At 40.1% G+C, this 20876-nt stretch overlaps 1 protein-coding gene across 3 annotated transcripts in view; it reads left to right on the plus strand.

Moving 5' to 3' along the window:
• Window positions 1-20208, plus strand: part of slc38a4 (solute carrier family 38 member 4) — a 32490-nt gene extending 12282 nt beyond the window's left edge. For all 3 annotated transcript variants that reach the window (XM_060887524.1, XM_060887525.1, XM_060887523.1), the window contains exons 3-16: window positions 1244-1337; window positions 1574-1689; window positions 3321-3394; window positions 3543-3635; window positions 3753-3834; window positions 4895-4977; window positions 5179-5237; window positions 5881-6144; window positions 7874-7953; window positions 8048-8148; window positions 8270-8394; window positions 15897-16041; window positions 17087-17184; window positions 17534-20208. In XM_060887524.1, coding sequence (XP_060743507.1) covers window positions 1244-1337; window positions 1574-1689; window positions 3321-3394; window positions 3543-3635; window positions 3753-3834; window positions 4895-4977; window positions 5179-5237; window positions 5881-6144; window positions 7874-7953; window positions 8048-8148; window positions 8270-8394; window positions 15897-16041; window positions 17087-17184; window positions 17534-17638 — 1519 coding nt within the window. In that variant the 3' untranslated portion in view covers window positions 17639-20208. The remainder of the gene's footprint in view (window positions 1-1243; window positions 1338-1573; window positions 1690-3320; window positions 3395-3542; window positions 3636-3752; window positions 3835-4894; window positions 4978-5178; window positions 5238-5880; window positions 6145-7873; window positions 7954-8047; window positions 8149-8269; window positions 8395-15896; window positions 16042-17086; window positions 17185-17533) is intronic.
• The last annotated feature ends 668 nt before the right edge of the window (window positions 20209-20876 follow it).

A 20876-nucleotide genomic window follows, 5' to 3' on the forward strand; every position in this document is an offset into this window, starting at 1 on the left:
TGTGTTACTGTGTTACTGAATAATGAAGGTGAGTTCCAAAAGCTTTAAATCGAGGATGTGTACATCAGTCATATTGTATGAGCAGTGTAGAAATTCTATATTTTTATACATGAACCTTTTTATGAGAACAAAAATTTGGACAAATTGATGTTTAGCTGTTCCATAGCTGTGTGTACGTGCACGCGCATGTCTGTGTCCTTGTGTGTTTTTTCGTGTGTTTGTGCTTTTTCCTGCATGTCTGTGCGCGTGCCTGTGTGTCTGTGCGCGTGCCTGTGTGTCTGTGCGCGTGCCTGTGTGTCTGTGCGCGTGCCTGTGTGTCTGTGCGCGTGCCTGTGTGTCTGTGCGCGTGCCTGCGTGTCTGTGCGCGTGCCTGTGTGTCTGTGCGCGTGCCTGTGCGTCTGTGCGCGTGCCTGTGCGTCTGTGCGCGTGCCTGTGCGTCTGTGTGCGTGCCTGTGCGTCTGTGCGCGTGCCTGTGCGTCTGTGCGCCTGCCTGTGCGCATGTGTGCGTCTGGGCGCCTGTGCGTCTGGGCGCCTGTGCGTCTGGGCGCCTGTGCGTCTGTACCTGTGTGTCTGTACCTGTGTGTCTGTGTGTCTGGGCGTCTGGGCGCCTGTGTGTCTGGGCGCCTGTGTGTCTGGGCGCCTGTGTGTCTGGGCGCCTGTGTGTCTGGGCGCCTGTGTGTCTGGGCGCCTGTGTGTCTGGGCGCCTGTGTGTCTGGGCGCCTGTGTGTCTGGGTGCCTGTGTCTCTGTACCTGTGTCTCTGTGCCTGTGTGTCTGTACCTGTGTCTCTGTGCCTGTGTGTCTGTACCTGTGTCTCTGTACCTGTGTGTCTGAGCCTGTGCGCGTGCGCCTGTGTGTGCGTGTCTGTGTGTTTGTGTGCGTCACTACCTAAAAAAAAAAAAAAACAAGCAATCATGAGGCTGACAAGAGAGAACAGGTTAGAGATCACCAAAAACAGTCTACAAAGCCACCAACATCCTATAGACCAGATGTGTCCAGTCTTATCTGGAAGGCCGTGTGTGTGTGTGTGTGTTCATTCCAGCCATGCAGAAGCCACACCTGAGGCTTTACTGAAACAGGTGCAGTCAGGTGTGGCTGCGGACTGATTGGAATGATAACCTGCTCCCACACCGGCCCTTTCTTTCAGACGGATGTGGATAATGAGCTACAGCATACATGTGTCAGTGTTTACTTTATGCATTTATGGACCTCTATAACAACTGGCTCTCGCTTTTACTTTTGCAGTCAGTATCTTGATGAAGATGATGCAGAGAGTCAGAAGTTTCTCGCTAATGGGATAATGAAGAAGAAGAAGTTTGAGGAGTATCATGAAGAATATGTAAGATGATGATGATGATGATTGCATAATTGAGTCTTTTAGCAGTTGCTCCAGAGCCGTATGCCATCTAAAATATTCCTGTCTTTCTGTGCAGTCTGGTTAATGTAGCTCATTGATATACTTATATAAGCTATTAAATAAACAAGTCTAAATTACAAATTATATTATTCTCTCTCTCTCTCTCTCTCTCTCTCTCTCTCTCTCTCTCTCTCTCGCTTTCTCTCTCTCTACCACAGCACCCAGGTCATGCCTCATTTGGCATGTCTGTGTTTAACCTAAGTAATGCGATCATGGGAAGTGGGATCCTGGGCCTCTCATTTGCGATGGCCAACACGGGAATCATCCTCTTTTTGTAAGTGTGCAACACTTTAAGCTTCTGGGTTTTATTTTTGTTTTGTTTTGTTTTTGTTTTGTCAGGATTTTGTCTTATATTTTCTATAGTGAGTGAGACCAAGAAGGTGACAATGAGAGAAAAATCTGAATGTAGTTTACGCTGTGACATACAGTATGTGTGCACCGTATGATCCGCTAGGTTTCTTATTCTAGGGCAGAAGTGTTCAAATGATGACCATCTAACATCTAATCCCATCTAGACCTTGAATTTAATCGACTCATCTCCAGAATCAGACACGGGGTGAGATCGCGTCTGCTGTATTTAGGAAACATTCAAGTAGCCTTGAACATCTGTGAGAATTCCACATGCACGTGTGTTTAAAATGTGATGAGGATTTGTTTTATTGTTTGGTTGTTTTATCATTTTTTTTTTTTTTTTTTTTACAGCTTGCAATGTAAATGAATGAAAGTGAAATAGCAGTCCAATCATGTGCTAAATGGAAGACGATACAAGACGATGATTGATCTCGTATGATTTTGTCCGGTAATTTAAAGAGCTTAATAGTCACTGGTTCCAGATATTTAACGTATTTCTGATGCAACAAAATGCACCATTCTGGAAATACTTTTCTGTAAAACTACAAGGAACTGCTTTATGTACTTCACATATATTCTGTTAATACTCTTATTTATTTATTGAATTATTTAAAGGCCAGTTTAAACATGTCAGTCTGAATGTTTTTGGGGTGCAACTGTTTAGAATTGGTGCTTAAAACCGTTCCTTCAAATCATAATATATTATAATGATAGCATTCAAGGAAACCTAGTTTTTTTTTTTTTCCCATTTTTTTCTTTTTTTTTTTTTTTTTTTTTTTAAACACACATTACTTTGTGATCTCTATGTCTGTGTTCTGTATATGACATTAGCGCACCACCATGATCGTTAACGTAACACACACCGGTGCTATTTTCAGCTAAGGAACTTCCCATCAGTGGCCTCCGTCTCAAAGCTCCTGCAGATTACGTCCCAGAGCGCACAGTTTCCATCCCAGAGCCATGTTTCAGTGTCTGTTTTACCGTGAGCTTGCCCTTACTGTCTTCTCGGCGTCGCCGTCCTCGCGTATTCCCTCGTAGCAGGAGAACGACGCAGACACCTTAATCTGTGTTGTGTCCTGTTCTCACCTAACTAGCGGGCCAGCGTTTGGACTCGTCTCCGTCTCTCTTTTACTCTCGCTTGCGTCACGTGGTTATTTCTGTTCTGTTTATAGGCTTCTGGTGCCTGGGAACTATCAGTGACAGATACTCAGGCTTCCCTTCAACACCTTTTTTTTTTTTTTTTCCTCCTGCTCTCTTTTACACAAGCAGCACTCTGTCATCTTCACTTTAACACTGCGAACGATATCAAATAGTGAAGGTGGACAGGAATATACAGGTTGACTTAGAATGTAAGGGGAGATTGATGGCCTGTACTGAATGTATACTGGATTCAAAAATAACCTCCATACCACAGTCGGTTAACCCATGATGTGCAGCTTCACACAGATTAAAGTGCACTGCAATACTGTATATATATTTTAGGCTTTCGACATGTTATTTCTTGTGATGGGGGGGAAAAATGTTTATGTCTACATCTGCTTTTTTGTCCTGCAGTGTTCTCCTCTTTGCCGTTGCTATTCTGTCACTCTACTCTATTCACCTACTGCTTGTAACAGCTAAAGAAGGAGGTAAGAATGAACTTACACACACACACATACGAGTATAACTGATATCGTAGGCGTGTTCGTTTCTGTTGCTAGCTAAAGATAAAAATGGCATCGTATGGGTGTTCTGTGCTATTTTGTTACATATAATTTTTTAAACATTTATTTTCAGGCTCCCTTATATATGAAAAACTGGGTGAAAGGGCGTTCGGGTGGCCGGGGAAAATGGCAGCGTTTGGGTCTATAATCATGCAGAATATTGGAGGTGAGGAGAAGAGCCATGTTTCAGTCTTTACTCTTCTGTTATAAAAAATATATATATATATGATATGATATTGCAGTTGATTTGGACTTTACACTTGTTTGAATTGTCTTCACTCAGCCATGTCCAGCTACCTGTTCATAGTGAAATACGAGCTGCCGGAGGTTATCCGAGCTTTTATGGGACTAGAGGAGATCTCTGGGTGAGTGGCGACAACATGTTAAACATGCTGGGATTCTTATCAGGCCAAAACTAGAACAAACAATAAAAATTTATACCTCAGAAACTTGGACAAACATGGCCGCACCAAGTAGCACTTTTTACCATTTTGTCATTTGATATCTACGTTTACTTTGAACATATATATGAATATAGTGTCTATTTTCATATGAGCTTGATATTAACCAACCTCTTTGGAGTGAGATGTGACAGATGTTCAAAGCTGAATATAAGTGCAACCAAAAAAAAAATAATAATAATTAAATAAATAGAAAACCCATAATTATGGATATGATCTGAATTTGCTTTTGATCAATCCATTAAAAAACTTTACACAACTATACAATTTACTGTTTTGAAGAAAAAAATAGCAGCACTTACTAAAGTTAGCTAGCTGGTTACACAATTATACGCAGTGCCAAATATGCTTTTTAGGAAGTATATGCTCTCTAATCTGTCTCTAACACACTTTCTTCTCCCCCCCACCCTCTCCGGTACTCATGTCCTCTCTCTTTCTCTCTCTCTCTCTCTCTCTCTCTCTCTCTCTCTCTCTCTCTCTCTCTGTCTATCTAACTCTCTCTCTCTGTCTATCTAACTCTCTGTCTGTCTCTTTCTCTCACACACTTTGTAGCTTGAAAGCATCAAATCTTTAAGGTCATAAATTTCTGTATGTAATTCTAACATCTGATGCGAGTCAGACTCTGCATTAGAAAGTCAGAAGATTTGGAAACAAAAATCCATTTGAGCTGTGATATAAAAATCTTATTCGTTGCTGCTTGCAGACATTTAACATAATCCGTTGTACCAGACTGGAAAAACCTGCAGATGATTTGAACCAAGGAAGCTTTTTGTTTCTTTTACTGAACTGAAAATCCAGAGATTCAATCCCAAGTAATCTGTGTCTACATTTATTTATTGTTCAAAGGCTTTACTGTTACTCTGTGGTTCTGAAGAAGCTTAAACAGTTTGACCTTTGTGTGAGGTTTCTGTAGTTAAAGGTGTCTGTGAGTTGAAGCGCTCATGGGGTTTATTCTCTGCTGCAGTGAGTGGTATCTGAATGGGAATTACCTGGTGGTGTTCGTGTCTGTTGGAGTTATTCTGCCCCTGGCCCTGCTGAAGAACCTGGGTAAGTCCCATTGCTCTTCACATGCTCGTGTTTTTGATGCATCATTGTGTCTGTGTGGGGTGTGTGTGGTGGGGGGGTGTACGTGGGTGGGGGGACACACGTGTGTGTGTGTGTGGGGGGGGGGGTGTACGTGGGTGGGGGGGGGACACGTGTGTGTGGTTGGGTACATGTGTGTCTTATGTATGTCCCACTCTTGTGCAGGTTACCTGGGCTACACCAGCGGCTTCTCTCTCTCCTGTATGGTCTTCTTTCTGGGCGTAGTAAGTGTTTGTGTTGTTTTTTTTTATTTCTTTCTTTTTTATTTTGACAAAACAGTCCAAAGTTGGAGTAAATCAGAGAATCAGAGATTTGGGCTGTTTGAACAGTTTTTAGAAAACTTTAGAAAACTGCTACACACTCTCTCTCTCACCCTTTCTCCCTCCCTCTCTCTCTTTCTCTCTTTCACACACACTCTCTCTCCCCTCTCCCCTCTCCCTCTCTCACCCTTTCTCCCTCTCTCTCACTCTCTCTCTCTCCTCTCTCCCTCTCTCACCCTTTCTTCCTCTCCCCCTCTCTCTTTCTCTCTTTCACACACACTCACTCTCTCTCTCACTCTCTCTCTCTCTCTCTCTCCCCTCTCCCTCTCTCACCCTTTCTCTCTCCCTCTCTCTCTTTCTCTCTTTCACACACACTCTCTCTCTCTCTCCCCTCTCCCTCTCTCACCCTTTCTCCCTCTCTCTCTCTCTTTCTCTCTTTCACACACTCTCTCTCTCTCTCTCTCTGTCTCTCTCTCCCCTCTCCCTCTCTCACCCTTGCTCTCTCTTTCTCTCTTTCACACACACTCTCTCTCTCTCTCTCTCTCTCGCTCTCTCTCGCTCTCCCCAAAACCTGATTCATTATAACTCCTGTGTTTTTATGTTTCAGCTGATTTATAAGAAGACCCAGCTCCCATGTCCCTTGCCGTTCTTCCACCACTCGGCTAACATGAGTCTAAACGGTTCAGAGCTGATGAATCCCTATGCGTTGCATAACCACTCGGCTCTGATGGAGTTTTCTCGAGCAGACGTGAGCAGCAGTCCCCTGGACCCCCATTCTTCTGCTTTACCTGCATCTGGCATCCATTACAGCCCTCATGCGGACGACTACAAGGACATGTGCACACCTAAATACTTTGTGTTCAACTCTCAGGTGAGCGCTCGCAGTGTTGTTAATAAGCCATCCGTATTTTAGTACAACAAAGATGGGTTCATTCATGAATTATTGAATCAGATTTGTGAGAATGTCCGTAACGTGTTCTTGAAGACAGACGTGTTATTGTTCGGAGATGTTAAATAACATTTAAGGAAGAAGTCTCTGGTATTATAACTTTTTTACTCGACGGTCAGTAAGCTTTCCGCCACAGAAGAGTAATCAGGATAGAGCAGGTGTCTTATTAACTCTATGAGAAATGAAAATGGAGGAATTCTTAGAAATGTGGACGTTTCCTCTTAAATTCAAGAGAAGATCCTAGTAAAGATAAAAGATATTCACATTTTCTCCTAAACCTTAAATGAGCTTTTAAGGTCAATGGTGTTAGGAGTAATGAGGAGAAAGTTTAAGAGATTTAAGAGTTGCTTTAGCCATGAAGAGTGAAGACCAGGGATGATGGTGAGTTAATGAAAGTAGAAATGTACGTATTCACTATGTTAAGATATGTATATGAAGGCTTATAATAGACTCTATTCAAAATAATGCATCATACCTAGCAACAATGTTGTCCTTGCCTCCTGTCTAAGATAAAGGTATTTGTCTTTTCCTTGCTTCGAGTTGCTTTAAGACCGGTCTATACAATTGGCGCAAAGTAATTTTTTCCAGGCCTTCAAGCAGCTTAGTGTAAAAAATACATGTCTAGAATAACTGTAGTTCAGTCTAACAACAGACCCTACGGATGTGAAGTACAGAGCATGAGTCATGACATGACGTCAGGCGAGTGACACGAGCCTCTCCTGTGAGATGCGATGACTGACAGGACGATGACGGACAAGAACTTTTATTAGTATCGTTTCTTCTGTTCGTTTATCCCTTCAGTTTTTTTTTTCACAAAAGCTACTACAGCCTAGACAAAATGTCTCTGTCTACTGTGAGAAAAAGAAACGTTGATGCAAAAAACAGGCAATTCATGAGCGGACAGAGAAGTATCTGTCTGTGCTAAGCCCGTATGTTTACTCTGCAATGACTGCATGTCCGTGTGTAAAGAATATTACTTGAGAAGACTTTATAAGACTAGCTATGCGTTTAGGCAGATTAAATGTTAGCCGGTTATTGGGATACAATGAACCAATGATATTTTCCATATTGTGAACCTTTCTGTTATATGCACTGAAGTCTCAGTTAAATGATTTCTATTGTAAATGAGTGTGATATGGCTCTGAATTACACAATTGAACGTAGAAAATGATTCTACTTGGGCGTGTTACGATGCCCCGATGTTGTTCTGCGGGTTCAAAATACAACACTTGCATGTTTAAATGCAAGTTAAACCAGATCTCTCTGGCACTTCATTTAGGATGCTTATCATGAACTGGCCCCATGACATGCTAATTGAATAGCCCTGATGTAAGATCTTTCTAAGTTCCTGAATCACTTTGAAGCTAAGATTCCTGGTTAGAAATGTTTAAAGAAAATTTACAAGCTCTCTCAGATCATTCTTAGAAGCTTTAAGAATACGGGCCCTGTAGTTTAGCTGCTGTGGTTAAAAGCATGACGCCGTTCCTTCATCAGTCAAAAATTGTAATTTGTTGTGTCTTAAGATGAATAAATAAACTTTTCAGGTCATGATGTTAATCGATAAAGTGATGTAGTGACGCATCAACACTGTCTGTAAAAGTATTTAATTCCTTATACATGACTCTGTTGTCTTTATCTCTCATCCCTCCAGACTGCATACACGATTCCTATCCTGGCTTTTGCCTTTGTGTGTCACCCGGAAGTCCTTCCCATTTACAGTGAACTCAAAGAGTGAGTAAGGTTTCATAACTCGCTGCAGTAGAGATGGGAAAAAAAACAACACACAAACTAAACTTTGACGTTTTTTCCATTAACTTTTTTACAGTCGCACTCGAAAGAAAATGCAAAGTGTTTCGAACCTGTCGATTCTGGCGATGCTGATCATGTACATGCTGTCAGCGCTGTTTGGGTACCTGACGTTCTACGGTACATCCTCCAAACATACACACACACACACACACATCACAAATCACAACGTACACGTCATAGGTATGAGATTATCAGACATGATTTTTATTGTTCTCATCACACACACTTTGACACACAGATAACGTGGAGGCAGAGTTGCTGCACACCTTTACCAAGGTTTATAAGTTTGACACGATGCTTCTGTGTGTGCGTCTCGCCGTGCTGACTGCCGTAACGCTCACCGTCCCCATCGTCCTCTTCCCTGTGAGTACACACACACACACACGCACACACACTGTGATACATGGTCACCGAGCACCATTTATTTATTTTTTTATTGTAAATCTATTTAGAAACAGAACGAGGCGGCAACAGCTGCTTATACAGTATCGGGGTTATATTCATTATAAAGTATTTACATGCAACTACTTCTGTACCATCACCAAACCTCCACGATTGATATGTAATAAAGGACCGCTTTGGAAAAAAAAAACAATTAGCGTAGCCTACTTCATATACACATACATATGAATTAGCTCATGAATCTTCTCTTCTCTGCAAAAAACTTATCCAATCACATCCCAAGGCTCAGCAGTACATTAATTCCAGTCTTATTGAAAACTTTAAGATTCTACATGCTTAAAGCTTAAATTATTTACAGGCTCAAGGACTACAGCCTAACCACGTGCTGGTAGCCACTTCAGCAATTGGTTCTGCTTGGAACATTTTAAAAACATTTGAGCATCTAGTAGTTCCTATCGTACGATTGCAGTAGGTCAGTTAAACCTATGTCCGTACAATTTTTTTATTAAATTCAAGCTTGAAGAATTTAGGTCTGGTTCTGCTCTTTTTAATCGTTGAACATTGTCTCTAAGCACAGGGTTCCCACGTGTCCTGGAAATCCTGGAAAATTAATGACCAATGTTCCAGTCCTGGAAAACACATGGAAAATGAGAGAAAACATAAATTGTCCTGGAAAAAAATCTTGTTGTCCTGGAAAATAATTATTTTTAAATATTCTTGATCATTTAAAGAACAGCTTACAAATGGTCGAAACAATTAACGTTAGTAACAGAAAGCGCTCTGTACAGGGACGCTGAGTTTTGACGGGTTTTTTGTTATGCTGTTTAATCTCGCTGTGACGGATGACGCTGTCTTGTGTTGGCGGTTTCCCGGTGCTAGGAATGGTTTAAGTGCTCGAATGTTTTCAGCAAATGGTGACGGGTAAGCAGGTTATATTAACCTTGTTAATCTGAATATCATGTGCAAGGGGAATGCACAGCAAACTAAAGCATGCATGACTGCATTGGCCTGAGAAAGGAAAGTGTATTAATATGTGCAGTCTTTTTATTTTATAAGTGTTGAAATTTCATTCACATGACAAATTGTCTTTAAAAATATAGTTAAGTAATAGCCATAAAGTGTACGTTGTTTTTAAGACTTCTGGAGAGAAGTACATACTACTTTAGGCTGTGAATCTGTGATCCTTGTCTTTTTTTGCTAAATTTGAAATGTAATTTAGTGTAGCCTGTCCTGGAAAATGATCTCTGAAAAAAGAGTGGGAACCCTGAATGTGAATCAAAATTTAACGCTTCACATTAAGTTAACTGTTAACATTAACTGGAAATTTTATACTTGAGATTGTGTCTGTGTGGCTGATGGAACAAACGAAGCAGAGCCCGTGTTCGCTACCGGCACTTGAGTTATTTTGAAAGGCGTTACTATATTTAGAATATCCGTCGCTGCTGATTTGGTTTTTAATTACATCTGCGGTGACATTTAAATGTTTAGGAGTTATGTCCAAAATATCAGACTGTTTTAAAAATGCTGTTTGTCAGAATTTCACATTTATGAATAACTGCATGTTTTGTCCCGACTTAAAAACCCACTTTGTTCCCTCTTGAGGATATAGAATGTGTCTGAGTGGCCGTGCGTCTGTCCTTCTGCACCTGACATGTTGCTGTGCTTGTGTTTTATGTAGTCGAGAGGGAGAGGGAGAGGGAGAGGGAGAGGGCAGGGAGGGTGAGATTGGTCACCAAGGCTGGGGGGCCCTACATAGTCACAGCTATATTAGAGCACTGACAGTAGCAGGAGTGTGATGATGTTGGGGCCCTGTTTGGGTCTGACTAACACACACACACACTCGTTTGTTTTACTGTCCTTATCAGTGCCTTCCATTGACATGATTATCGATGCAGCCATCCAATGATGCGTATTAACACTTAAACTTTAACCTGTAACTCAGTAACCAACAAGAGAATCAATTAATAAAACAAAAATGGGAACCAGCCAAATAATCCACCAAGATCAAAACTGTCAGATATACTGTGTTCATATCGATGTCAGATATATTTTATGATATAAAAATATTCCCACACACCCTTGTGTGCATGTTAACCTTAATCAGGCTTTTTTTTTTTAAATCTTTATGCTTTCCCATCCAGCATGTGCAGTACAGTCTGTGATTTTTTTTTTCCATTTATTTTACCTTTAAAAGCTAAAATGTGTTGGAACCAAAAAAGGTTTCAAACAAGCTTTTTTGAAAGATTACATGAATAAGTAAGAACAAAAGACTTTAAAAGATATTAAGAATATATATTTTTTTAAGAGATAGACTTCCTGTAACTTGTGCTGTCCACTAGGGGGCGCAACTGTGCAATCAAATCTGTACTTTAGGAATTTGTTCAGAATAGTTTTTGGCTGAGAGCATTTGCTCATTAAACTATTAATAGTGTCCTGGACTAGAATTTGGAATTAAAAAAAAAATTGAATGTCCACTAGGTGGTGTGTGTGTGTATGTGTGTGTATGTGTGTGTGTGTGTGTGTGTGTGTTTGTGTGGTTTCCGCACTCTCTCACTTGTGGTCAGTATTTACTTTATCCTGGTCAGGATCTGGGTGGATCCAGAGCCAATATTGCACCATGGCAGGGCACCATTTGCACACACGTTCACATTTAGTGTAGCCTGTCCAACTACTGGCATGTTTTCACGCGGTACGAGGAAACAGAATAACACTAAGGATATCCACACGGTCATGAAGAACATGCAGAGACACTAACCACAGACTCTGGAGCTGTCAGACATCCAGCATAGCACCTGTCTCTCACAAGGTTTAGTGTAAAGCATAATAATGCTGTGAATGAAATACTTCTCACATATTTCTGCTTGAAACACAAGAACAACGCTATGGATTATGTTAATGGTGTGCTGTCTTTCCACCCTGACGTCATTTGATGCGGATGTCATTTGCATCATACCGGCATAGATACAACTGACTTTGGTATTTAAAATCGCAACTAACATGAGGACTTAACATTTGAAGACTCTGAAGGGAAGGAATTAGTGTTAAGTCTGTAACGAACTCAGTAATGACGCTGACCTGTTAGTTGCACAATTCCATTCGACTACAAACTGTTGTAGAAAGGACATTATTTACATTTACGTTATTTTCTCTCCAGCGTCACCCAAATGATGATGAGGTTCCCTCCGGAGTCTGGTTCCTCTAAAGGTTTCCTCCTCATATCACCACAGGGAGTTTTTACTCACCACAATCACCTCAGGCTTGTTCATTAGGGACAGAGATTAGAGAGAGAGAGTAATTTAATTTGTCTCTTCTGTTTTTTTGTTTTTTTTTGCTTCTGTAAAGCTGCTTTAAGACCATATCAAATAAATTAGCATGATAAATAATGACGACGTGCAGCGTTCTTCGCTAAACCCTAAAACCTTCAATGTAGTATTGTAATTACGAGAAATGAGAATCCATTGAGAAACAGCATCTGTGGATAATATTGTGGGATACAGTATGATCCTGTGACTTGTAAAGGGCATGAGGACCCTTTCATGGGCCCATCATGACTGCAGGCATGCGTATAGGAGATCCGTGGGAAGGGGTGGGGGGGTTCAGACAGTGAGGGCGAGTGGAATATTCCATTGTAGTGATCAGGTGCTGTGCAGAGTGTGTGTGTGTGTGTGTGTGTGTGACCTTGCCTAGCATCAGATAATGTAATGATGTTCGGTTGCCACTTGGAGTGCTATAAGCATGTTAGAGCAATATTAGGTCTTCTGTAGAAACACAAGGCAACAGATGATGTTTAGATGTTCTTCCACTTATCACTGAGTATACGATAAGTGACAAAATATCTTTACCACAAGTCAGATTGCCCTTTTCTACCATGAAACTGGAACTTGTGCAGCTAAAGTATAACCTGGATGACTGAAAAGTCTTTGAGTTTATTCAGTTCATCCTCTTGATGCAGAAAACGATCCTACATGTTAGGAATCTGGAGCGTATTAGAGAAGAGGGTGAAAGATGGCACTTATATTAAGAGTCAAATATGCATGAGGCACATTGTGATTTCTCGGTAGTCTGTGTCCTTTGCATTTCTGAAAGGTCAGAGAGAGACAAAGAGAGATTACAGTTGCTGTGTCTCCAGGCCGCAGTGTCCTTGGCTTAGTAACAGTGATAAAGAATGATCTAAAAAAAAAAACCTTTCTCATGGACAGGCTAATGCTCAGTTCTCTTACTGAGCTTTTATTCCTCTGTGAAATTGTGACCTGAAAACTGACTGAATTCAATTTCAGTTCAGTTTATTTGTATAGCGTTTTTAAAAAACTGACATTGCCTCAAAGCAGCTACACAATTTGTATTACCTTTCTATGTTTCAGTAAAGTTTAAAATGAATAATTGTATGAATGAACTAATGAACAAGCCTGAGGTGAGAGTGGTGAGGAAAAAAACTTGAGAGGAACCAGTATACATAAATAATGTAATAAATGTTAAAGAATTTCCTTTCTACAACAGTTTATAGTTGAGTGGAACTGTGTAACCAAGAGCTCCAGAGGATCTAACAGGTCAGAGTCAGTTCTGAGTTCATTACAGACTTAACTCTAATTCCTTCCTGCCAGAGTCTTCAAATGTTCATCGATGAAGAGCCGAGCACAAAGCTGAACGACACAAAACGCCGTTCAAAGACGTCATGATAGTCTACAAGTGGTTCGAGACTCCAGCCAATGGTATAGTATGAGGATGGAGCTTTTAAGTCAGGAGAAAGAGAGAAAAAAAATGGGAGAAGAAGAAGGAGAGAGTAAAAATGGGAGCAAAGGAGAGAGAGAATGGATGAAATGGAGAAAGAGAAAATAGGAGAAAAAGAGAAGGAAAAAATGGTGGAGAGAGAGACACAATAGTGGAAAAAGAGAGCGAGAATATTGAGAGCGATAATAATGCTGATGAGGATGATGATGATGATAATATGCCCCTCTTTTTATAGTCAAAGTTTATTTTGCATATATTTGGACAGCACTTCATTACCTATAAAAGGAGTAAGAGACGCCAAATGGAAATCTGCTCTGTTCGTGATCTTGCTGGACCCGTGTCAGTGTGTCTAGGCATTGTAGCTCTTTGAGTTTTTTTTTTTTTTTTTTTGCATGTGTAGGTTCTGACAGATGACGATGTCATTTAATGAACGTGATACTGAATATATTTGCCTTTGGAATTTAAAATGTTCGCCTTGCCTTTGGAGCAGATGGATTAACTCCATAGCTAAGCAGTACAGCACTAAAACCAGCTTTAGTTTAGGATTAACGTGTACTAATTCCAACACAGTGCTGATTATTACAAATTAAAGTCTAGCCTAGTTTTACTCGTTTCCATTTATGTCAGAGTTCTGGGGCTTAATTAGGTAACGGGATAAAGTTCGATATATTCTCAACGGTGTCCCATGATGTATTACAGTGGCCTGTTGCCACATTCTTCACCTCCTTAGTAACTAGAGAGAAATGGATAGAGAAAGAGAGAGAGAGAGAAAACGCAGCACTGGACAAAGATCACACATGCATCCACTTTAAAGGCTCTTTACTGTTCACTAGTGGATGCCGAATTTTTCAGTCCCAAGCACTGTAGTAACCGAAATGTCACACCCAGATGCCAACAAGTAACAGTTCTTTAATGTACAAAAGAGGAACACTGGCATTAAGCTGCTAAAAATACAACCTAGACACCTCACTAGGAGAGAATACAAGAGAGAGAGAGGAAGAGACAGACAAAGAGATAAAAGTACACTCTTAAGTGAAAATAATCATCACCTCGTTATTTAAGTCTGTTTTTCAAGCTTACTATTAATTGGAAAATCCTTTGTGTGTTTGTGTGTTGGAGTTTCTGCAGGGGCTCTTTATGGGTTCGTTAGATAAACAAGTCCTCTTAAACAGTCTGGAGTCTTTTAAAAGGAAACATGTCATTGTATTGCTTTCACAGACACAGACACGACTAAAGAACCTTGTATAATTTCTAAAATCACATCTTTTATATATATATATATATATATATATATATAATGAACACACATATACACACACACACACACACACACATATATATATATATATATATAAAACAGTGTATATATATATATTTAACTCTCCAACTTAGTCATATACACAATATGGTGAGAGTCTGAGGATTTACAATCATCATATCCTGTAGCAGTTCAGTTCAACACCATGAAACTTTCAACCCAGTCACTTTTATTATGTGTTCTAAATCTTTACTATATAACAGTAACTTTGCAGACAGCCAATGAATTGCTTGACAATATGCCAAATAAAATAAAATAAAAAAAAAGCATAAAAAGTCAAACACTTTTGCTCGCTGGATAAAAAGGGCTTATCAGTGCTATTTTAGATTGCAGTGATTATATATACACATAATATATATTGTCATTTATCTTAATTACACACTTCTGTAACTCGACTTTATTTGTTTCTTTCGGGTGTCTGTGATCTGAGGAAGTTCAATAAAATTGTTATCTAGTTTAAAATGTGTAACGAGGACAGTAAAACGAAAGTACACAATACAAACTGAGCCACGCTTCCTCCTGTGGCTGATGCAACTCTTGAAGTACATTTCACAGCTCAGCACAGTGTTTGTGTATGTGTGTGTGTGTGTGTGTGTGTGTGTGTGTGTCATGTGGGGGTTTGTTGTAGGGATTCCTGCTCACCTCCTGCTGGTGAACTTTCCCCCAGTGCATTAGCTTTCCCAGGCCTAAGTGTTGAGCTGCTCAGTGCTCAGTCTTGTGACCTGGCTTCAGCTCATTAACTGCACTCAGTCCACTTGCTGCTACTGTTGTCACACAAAATGTTGTGTTGTTTAGCCCTTAATCTATTAGTTTAATATGTAAAAACACAACATGGCATCGAAAGAGCATCAAGCTTGGTAAATAAACTAGCTGGCTAGCTACATACGCAGACCTTCTCATGCTAGCTAGCTAAATTTAAAAGTGCACGTCATTGATGTACACTAACATAACTTCTAAAAGCTATACTCGTAAACCTGTGGTAAAATATTCTTGTCCAACTTGTTTTTCGGTCTTGACGTATTGTTGTCTAATAAACACTTGTGGAAGGCATGCAGGGGAAATTAACTTCCCACAGCTAACTGCTACTACCATGGATGTAGGCTAAAGACTGCGGTTTTCTCCGAATTAGGGAGTCTGGTTGTCTTTTGTTAAAATGAAAAGGATTCTGTTAGAAATGAAAAAGTTAATAAAAAGCTTTGCACAGGTTTACTTCGATATTGTCTTGCTTTATCCTCATAGAAGGTTTGATTACCCTGAAAATCTGCTTCTTGCACATTTCAATTTGTCTAGTCAAGCACAAAACCACAATATCCTGTCTTCCCCAAACCTCTGATAAGTCTCTGAGCTCAATTTTTAACAGTGAACCATTTCTTAGGTCAACGATCTGCAGCTGACCTTCAATTTTCTATATTTTTAGATTCGCTCTTCTATCACCACACTGCTATTTGCTGAGCGAGAATTCAGCTGGATCCGACATATCCTCATTGCTGCCGCCATCTTGGCTTTCAACAATCTTCTTGTCATCTTTGTCCCAACAATCAGAGATATTTTCGGCTTTATAGGTAAGTCCTGTTTTACTGTGTGTGCAGCGTCTCTTAAGCTAACTCTTTACGGTGTTGTAGCATTTTAACCAGGTAGCTAACTAAAAGGTCGGTTTTCCTTAGATTTTTTATAGCTAAAATGGAAGTCATATCAAAATAAGCTATTGGAATAATATAGCTAGCTAGCAGGATAGCTACATGGCTATTATGCCGATGTTTGTCCCAGTCGAGGCATTATATCGCCTTCACATGCTATCATAATGATCCCACTTCATGTAGCTTTAATTGCTAATAAGTCCTGTTTCATTTAACTTTGTTTTATTTTTGAAAAATGTACCACCCACGTAGACCTGTCTAAAATAACAAGCATTAAAAATTAGTGCCCCAATTATAAAAATCAACAAAACCTCTAATTGGGTACAGAAACTGTGCTCCTCCCATCTCAGTACCTCTGGTATCTAATTTTTCCCTTGATTCATGTGTACCTTCCTAGCTGGAAATTCATTTCTCATACTCATAATTCGCAGTTAGCATCACCTACATTGTATTTACATTACATTGGTGTTGGTATTTACATTAATATATGGTTTTCTAGAGAGACTTCAATTTAATTCAAGGGTCTCGCTCAAGGACCCAACAGTGGCAGCTTCTCTGATGATGATGATGATGATGATGATGATGAGGCTATTACTATTATTAGGCTGTAGTACTGACGGTGTAGATACATTATATTTACATTTGAACCAACTACAATTAAGAAATGTGGCAAATCCTATTTTATTAGCATCTTTACCATGAAATTATAATGAAACACCAGAGTTTCAGCCATTTTGTCTTGTTCAGGGTAGTTTCTCAACACCCCTCAGTCCACACAGATATGCAACGTCTGGCTATTTCTAAATACACATATGCAATAATAAAAAATAAAAAAACAGCTTATGTGATCTCTGGTGTTTAGTTCTGTATGTATTTGTTATGGCTGTACATACTACTGTTAAAATAAGAATTGAGATGACCTGAAGGTGTTCGTGTTACCATACTTATAATAACTTTCTTCCTGCTCCAGGCTCCTCTGCGGCAACCATGCTCATTTTCATCCTCCCTGCTGCCTTCTACCTGCGCCTGGTGAAGAGCATACCATTCAGATCCACCCAGAAGATATCAGTAAGTCTTAACATGATTTACAAAGAATATCAATGTCTTTTGGGGGCGGGCGAAAGTTTGCCTCGTAGCTCCGGGACATCCTAGGAGTTTGCACGTTCTTCTCTTGCTTTGAGATCGGCATCTCTCAATTGTTCGTAGTGCATGTGTGTGCGTATGTGAGCAATTGTGGCCTGTTGATATCTTCGTATCCCATCCAGCACCTGACTCCTATGGGATAGACTCCAGGTTCCCCACAAACCTGTGTGTAATATCAGCACTAGAGAAAACGGCAGGGTGTTTAGAAGTTCTTTTAGATGTTCTGTTAGACATTGGCTAAATTATTGACCTGAACATTGCCTTGTGTCCACAGGCAGCCATTTTCCTGATCATGGGCGTCATCTTCATGATTGGCAGCTTGTCTCTCATCATTCTTGACTGGATCCACAATCCTCCCGGAACTGGAGGCGGCCATTAAACCGAGGGTTTATTCAGACTGAGTGTTGTTATTGTTAAGCATACGACGTGACCTACACGTTGCAGAAGACACCTTCTCAGCATTGCAGCATCACAGACAGATATTCAGCCAACGTGATCTCTTTTTCTCTCTAGTCTTTATTACGTTCTCCTCGTCACCCATTAATATCTAGCACGCCGCACTCTTTGCGGATCCAAACTCAAGGAGAACCGGAAAAGAGAGAGAAAGAGCCTCAACTGGCTGCCTCAGACACTGCAGAAAAAAATGCCGCCATGGTGCTTCAGGACATCATCGTCACGATGGCTACAGAGCACCTTTAGATTGCTTTTCAAGATTTATATGTATGTTCACAGACAGGCGCAAATGACACCAATACACAGGCTAGCTAGGTTTTCTTGTTTTTTTTTTGGGACGGATTTCTCTTTCTGAAACAAAAAAGCTTTGCATTGTCTTTCTTTTATGTAAGTCAAACTTAGTCATCTGATCAAATAAGTGTTAGTCGATCTTTAACAATGGTTTTATTGTTTGCATTGCAAGGGTAATGGTCCTTCTTTTTTCTTCTTTTTTCCACTCTGAACCAAAAAAAATTCCTCTCAAACGTTCACCTTTAAGAGGATCGATATAGATGGTGGTGGTGTATGTTCCATGACTCGGTGGAGTTTACTTCAGTTTGCTTTGACTGCGTTTACTCTGTAATGCATGAACAAAAGTTTGACACATTATCTCTATGCAAAATAATATTCGATTTAATTATTCACTTTCATCAAATCTAACATTATGGCCTTGGGGATCTTCTGCATCATTGATAAATACCGAGTGTGAATCCTGAACATCAGGCTCTGTTTTAGCTCTGATAATGTCACACCGTACAAGCGAGGCATGGAAATAGGACCGCTGGCTCACACTTTTTTTTTTTGGCTTTAAGGTGAAATCCGAGAGCTCCATGCCAGAACGAGTTTCCAGTTATATCAGCCTTATGTGAACAGTATCAGTAGTAGTATTAAACAGGCACTTCATTAAAGACTTCACTAAAGATATTGCTTAGTTAAATACAGTCAGAATAGACAAGAAGGACGGCTCAGCATTTCACATCGTACTGTACAGCATGGCGAAGGCGAACGTCATCCGCTTGTACCGCTCTACAGGAGGAAATTTCTGAATTGGTGGTATTGCTGGTAGTGCTGTGCTGTAAATCAGTGCACCTCAACAAATTCCTTATTCTGTTGTCCCACAAAAAAGTTTTATCTTGGTTCAGTAATAATAACTTTTGATTTTATTATGTCCAACAAACGACATCTGGTTTTGTCTTTTGTTTGTTTGTGGGATTTTTTTTTCCTTTCCCCCTTCGTTGTGCCATGCCGCTGTAAAGGTTTATTAGTCATGTCAGAGTGGAACTGTGTCCTCATCTGGTGCAGAGACCAACAGACAACAAACCGAACACTGCTGATTTGACTGTATTTTGTGCTGATTTTTTTTTTGTGGACAGTATTTATAGATCCTTTGTTGATCTACATAGACATAGACAGATATTTCGAACGAAATGGTATATTTTGTGCATGTTTTGGAATCATGGTCTTTTTTGACAGTTGTATATTCTTTGTAAATAATCTGCTAGAAAAAAAACACTTCATGAGCTTCTTCAGGGAAATGAGGGAAATCATCTCAAGTGTTTACTGATGACTTTTACTATGATGTATTTTAGTTCTTTTTTTTTTAGTCAACTAACTTCTTCCTTTCTTTCTTTTAGAGCTTGCTTTGTAAATTTTTGAGGAAGAAAATATTAGTGTATTTCTGTTATTTAGTGTCCTGCTTGGTAGTTTTTATCAATGAACAAAATTTTTTTTTTCTTTCTTTTTAAAAAAGCTACTTGTTTGGTACATAACAGAAGCATGAACGGCTGTACTGCATATGGCTGAAGATCATCTCTTGCTCTTTCTTTAACTCCTTTTGTACATTTTTGTACACCCTGTAATGCCTTGATTGTGGGGTCCAGTCCACCTGTAAAATGGTGGATATACACGGAGTCTTTCCGCACTGTAATTCAGCTGTAGTCACTTTGTCAGTGTTTTGTGCTCTTGTGTGCGTGCACGTGTATGCGTGTGTGTCTGTATCTGCGTGTGTGTGTGTGTGATCAGTGTCTGATGTCAGTGTCATGCTGGATGGGCTTTAGCTCTGTGCCTTGACTTTCCCTTCAGGTATTTTTAAAGGAGTCCAGTTTCATTTGTATAGGGGTTCAGTACGGGTTTTCCCTAATACCTCAGAACAACCTGTTTTCGGATATTTATTGCTGATATACACTTTGCCGATTTCCCGATTGTGACACAAAGTACGATCCTAGAAGCCCCTTCACAGATGAAACTCAACCCCACAGCTAGAGCTCTATTTGTCTCTCCAACTCTTCTACCTGAGTGCCATCAGACCCACAAGAAGCGTTTGCTTGTCACTGGCCAAGCCGGCTCTGCTTCCTGTGGATCAACTGTACGTGATTTGCATATTTACCGTCAAGTTTTTTTTGTATCATTGAAGCTGTTTCAATAATATGTAATATAAAAATAAAAAAGACAAACTTCTTCCTTGTTTGGTCTTGGTGTTCAAATTGTGGTTTATATTTTTTTAGGAGGTGTAATCTCTCAGTTCCTAACTCTGAATTACTGTGTTCTACACTGACTAATAAACGGTGTTAGTCACAAAGCAATAATAGGTAGAGGAAATCCGATCTTACACACACACACACATACACACCCTTTATCCAATAACAGAACATCTCACCAGGCTGATGTGGTGATTCCAAGTCTCCTAACACACTGATGATTTCCCCCCCCCCCCTCACTTACTCAGTCCCCCCCCCCCTCTCTCTCACACACACACACACACACACACTTTCTTGCGTTCTCTCCCTTTCTCTTTGATCTTTGACTCCCTGTATACACACAGACCTAAAGACTCTGCCCTCTCCACCTTCATTACATACACACCCGACTACTAATTTGGAATATAAACAGTAACACGCTGATCTGTTTGTGTGTAATTCATGTGTTTGTGTGGCATCAGTCACTGTGCAGCACAGAAGAACAACTGGTTCTGTCAAACCTTCAAACCTGTTTGACCCTCTTTTGCTGATTCAGTTTCACACACACTCATTAACACTTAAGAGGCATTTTAACATAACCATGGTATTTATTTATTTTAACATTGCCAGTTCTTAAGTTAGTAAACTAGAGACGTAAGGCTTCAAGAC

Source organism: Tachysurus vachellii, chromosome 14 (assembly GCF_030014155.1).
Source record: "Tachysurus vachellii isolate PV-2020 chromosome 14, HZAU_Pvac_v1, whole genome shotgun sequence".
NCBI lineage: Eukaryota > Metazoa > Chordata > Actinopteri > Siluriformes > Bagridae > Tachysurus > Tachysurus vachellii.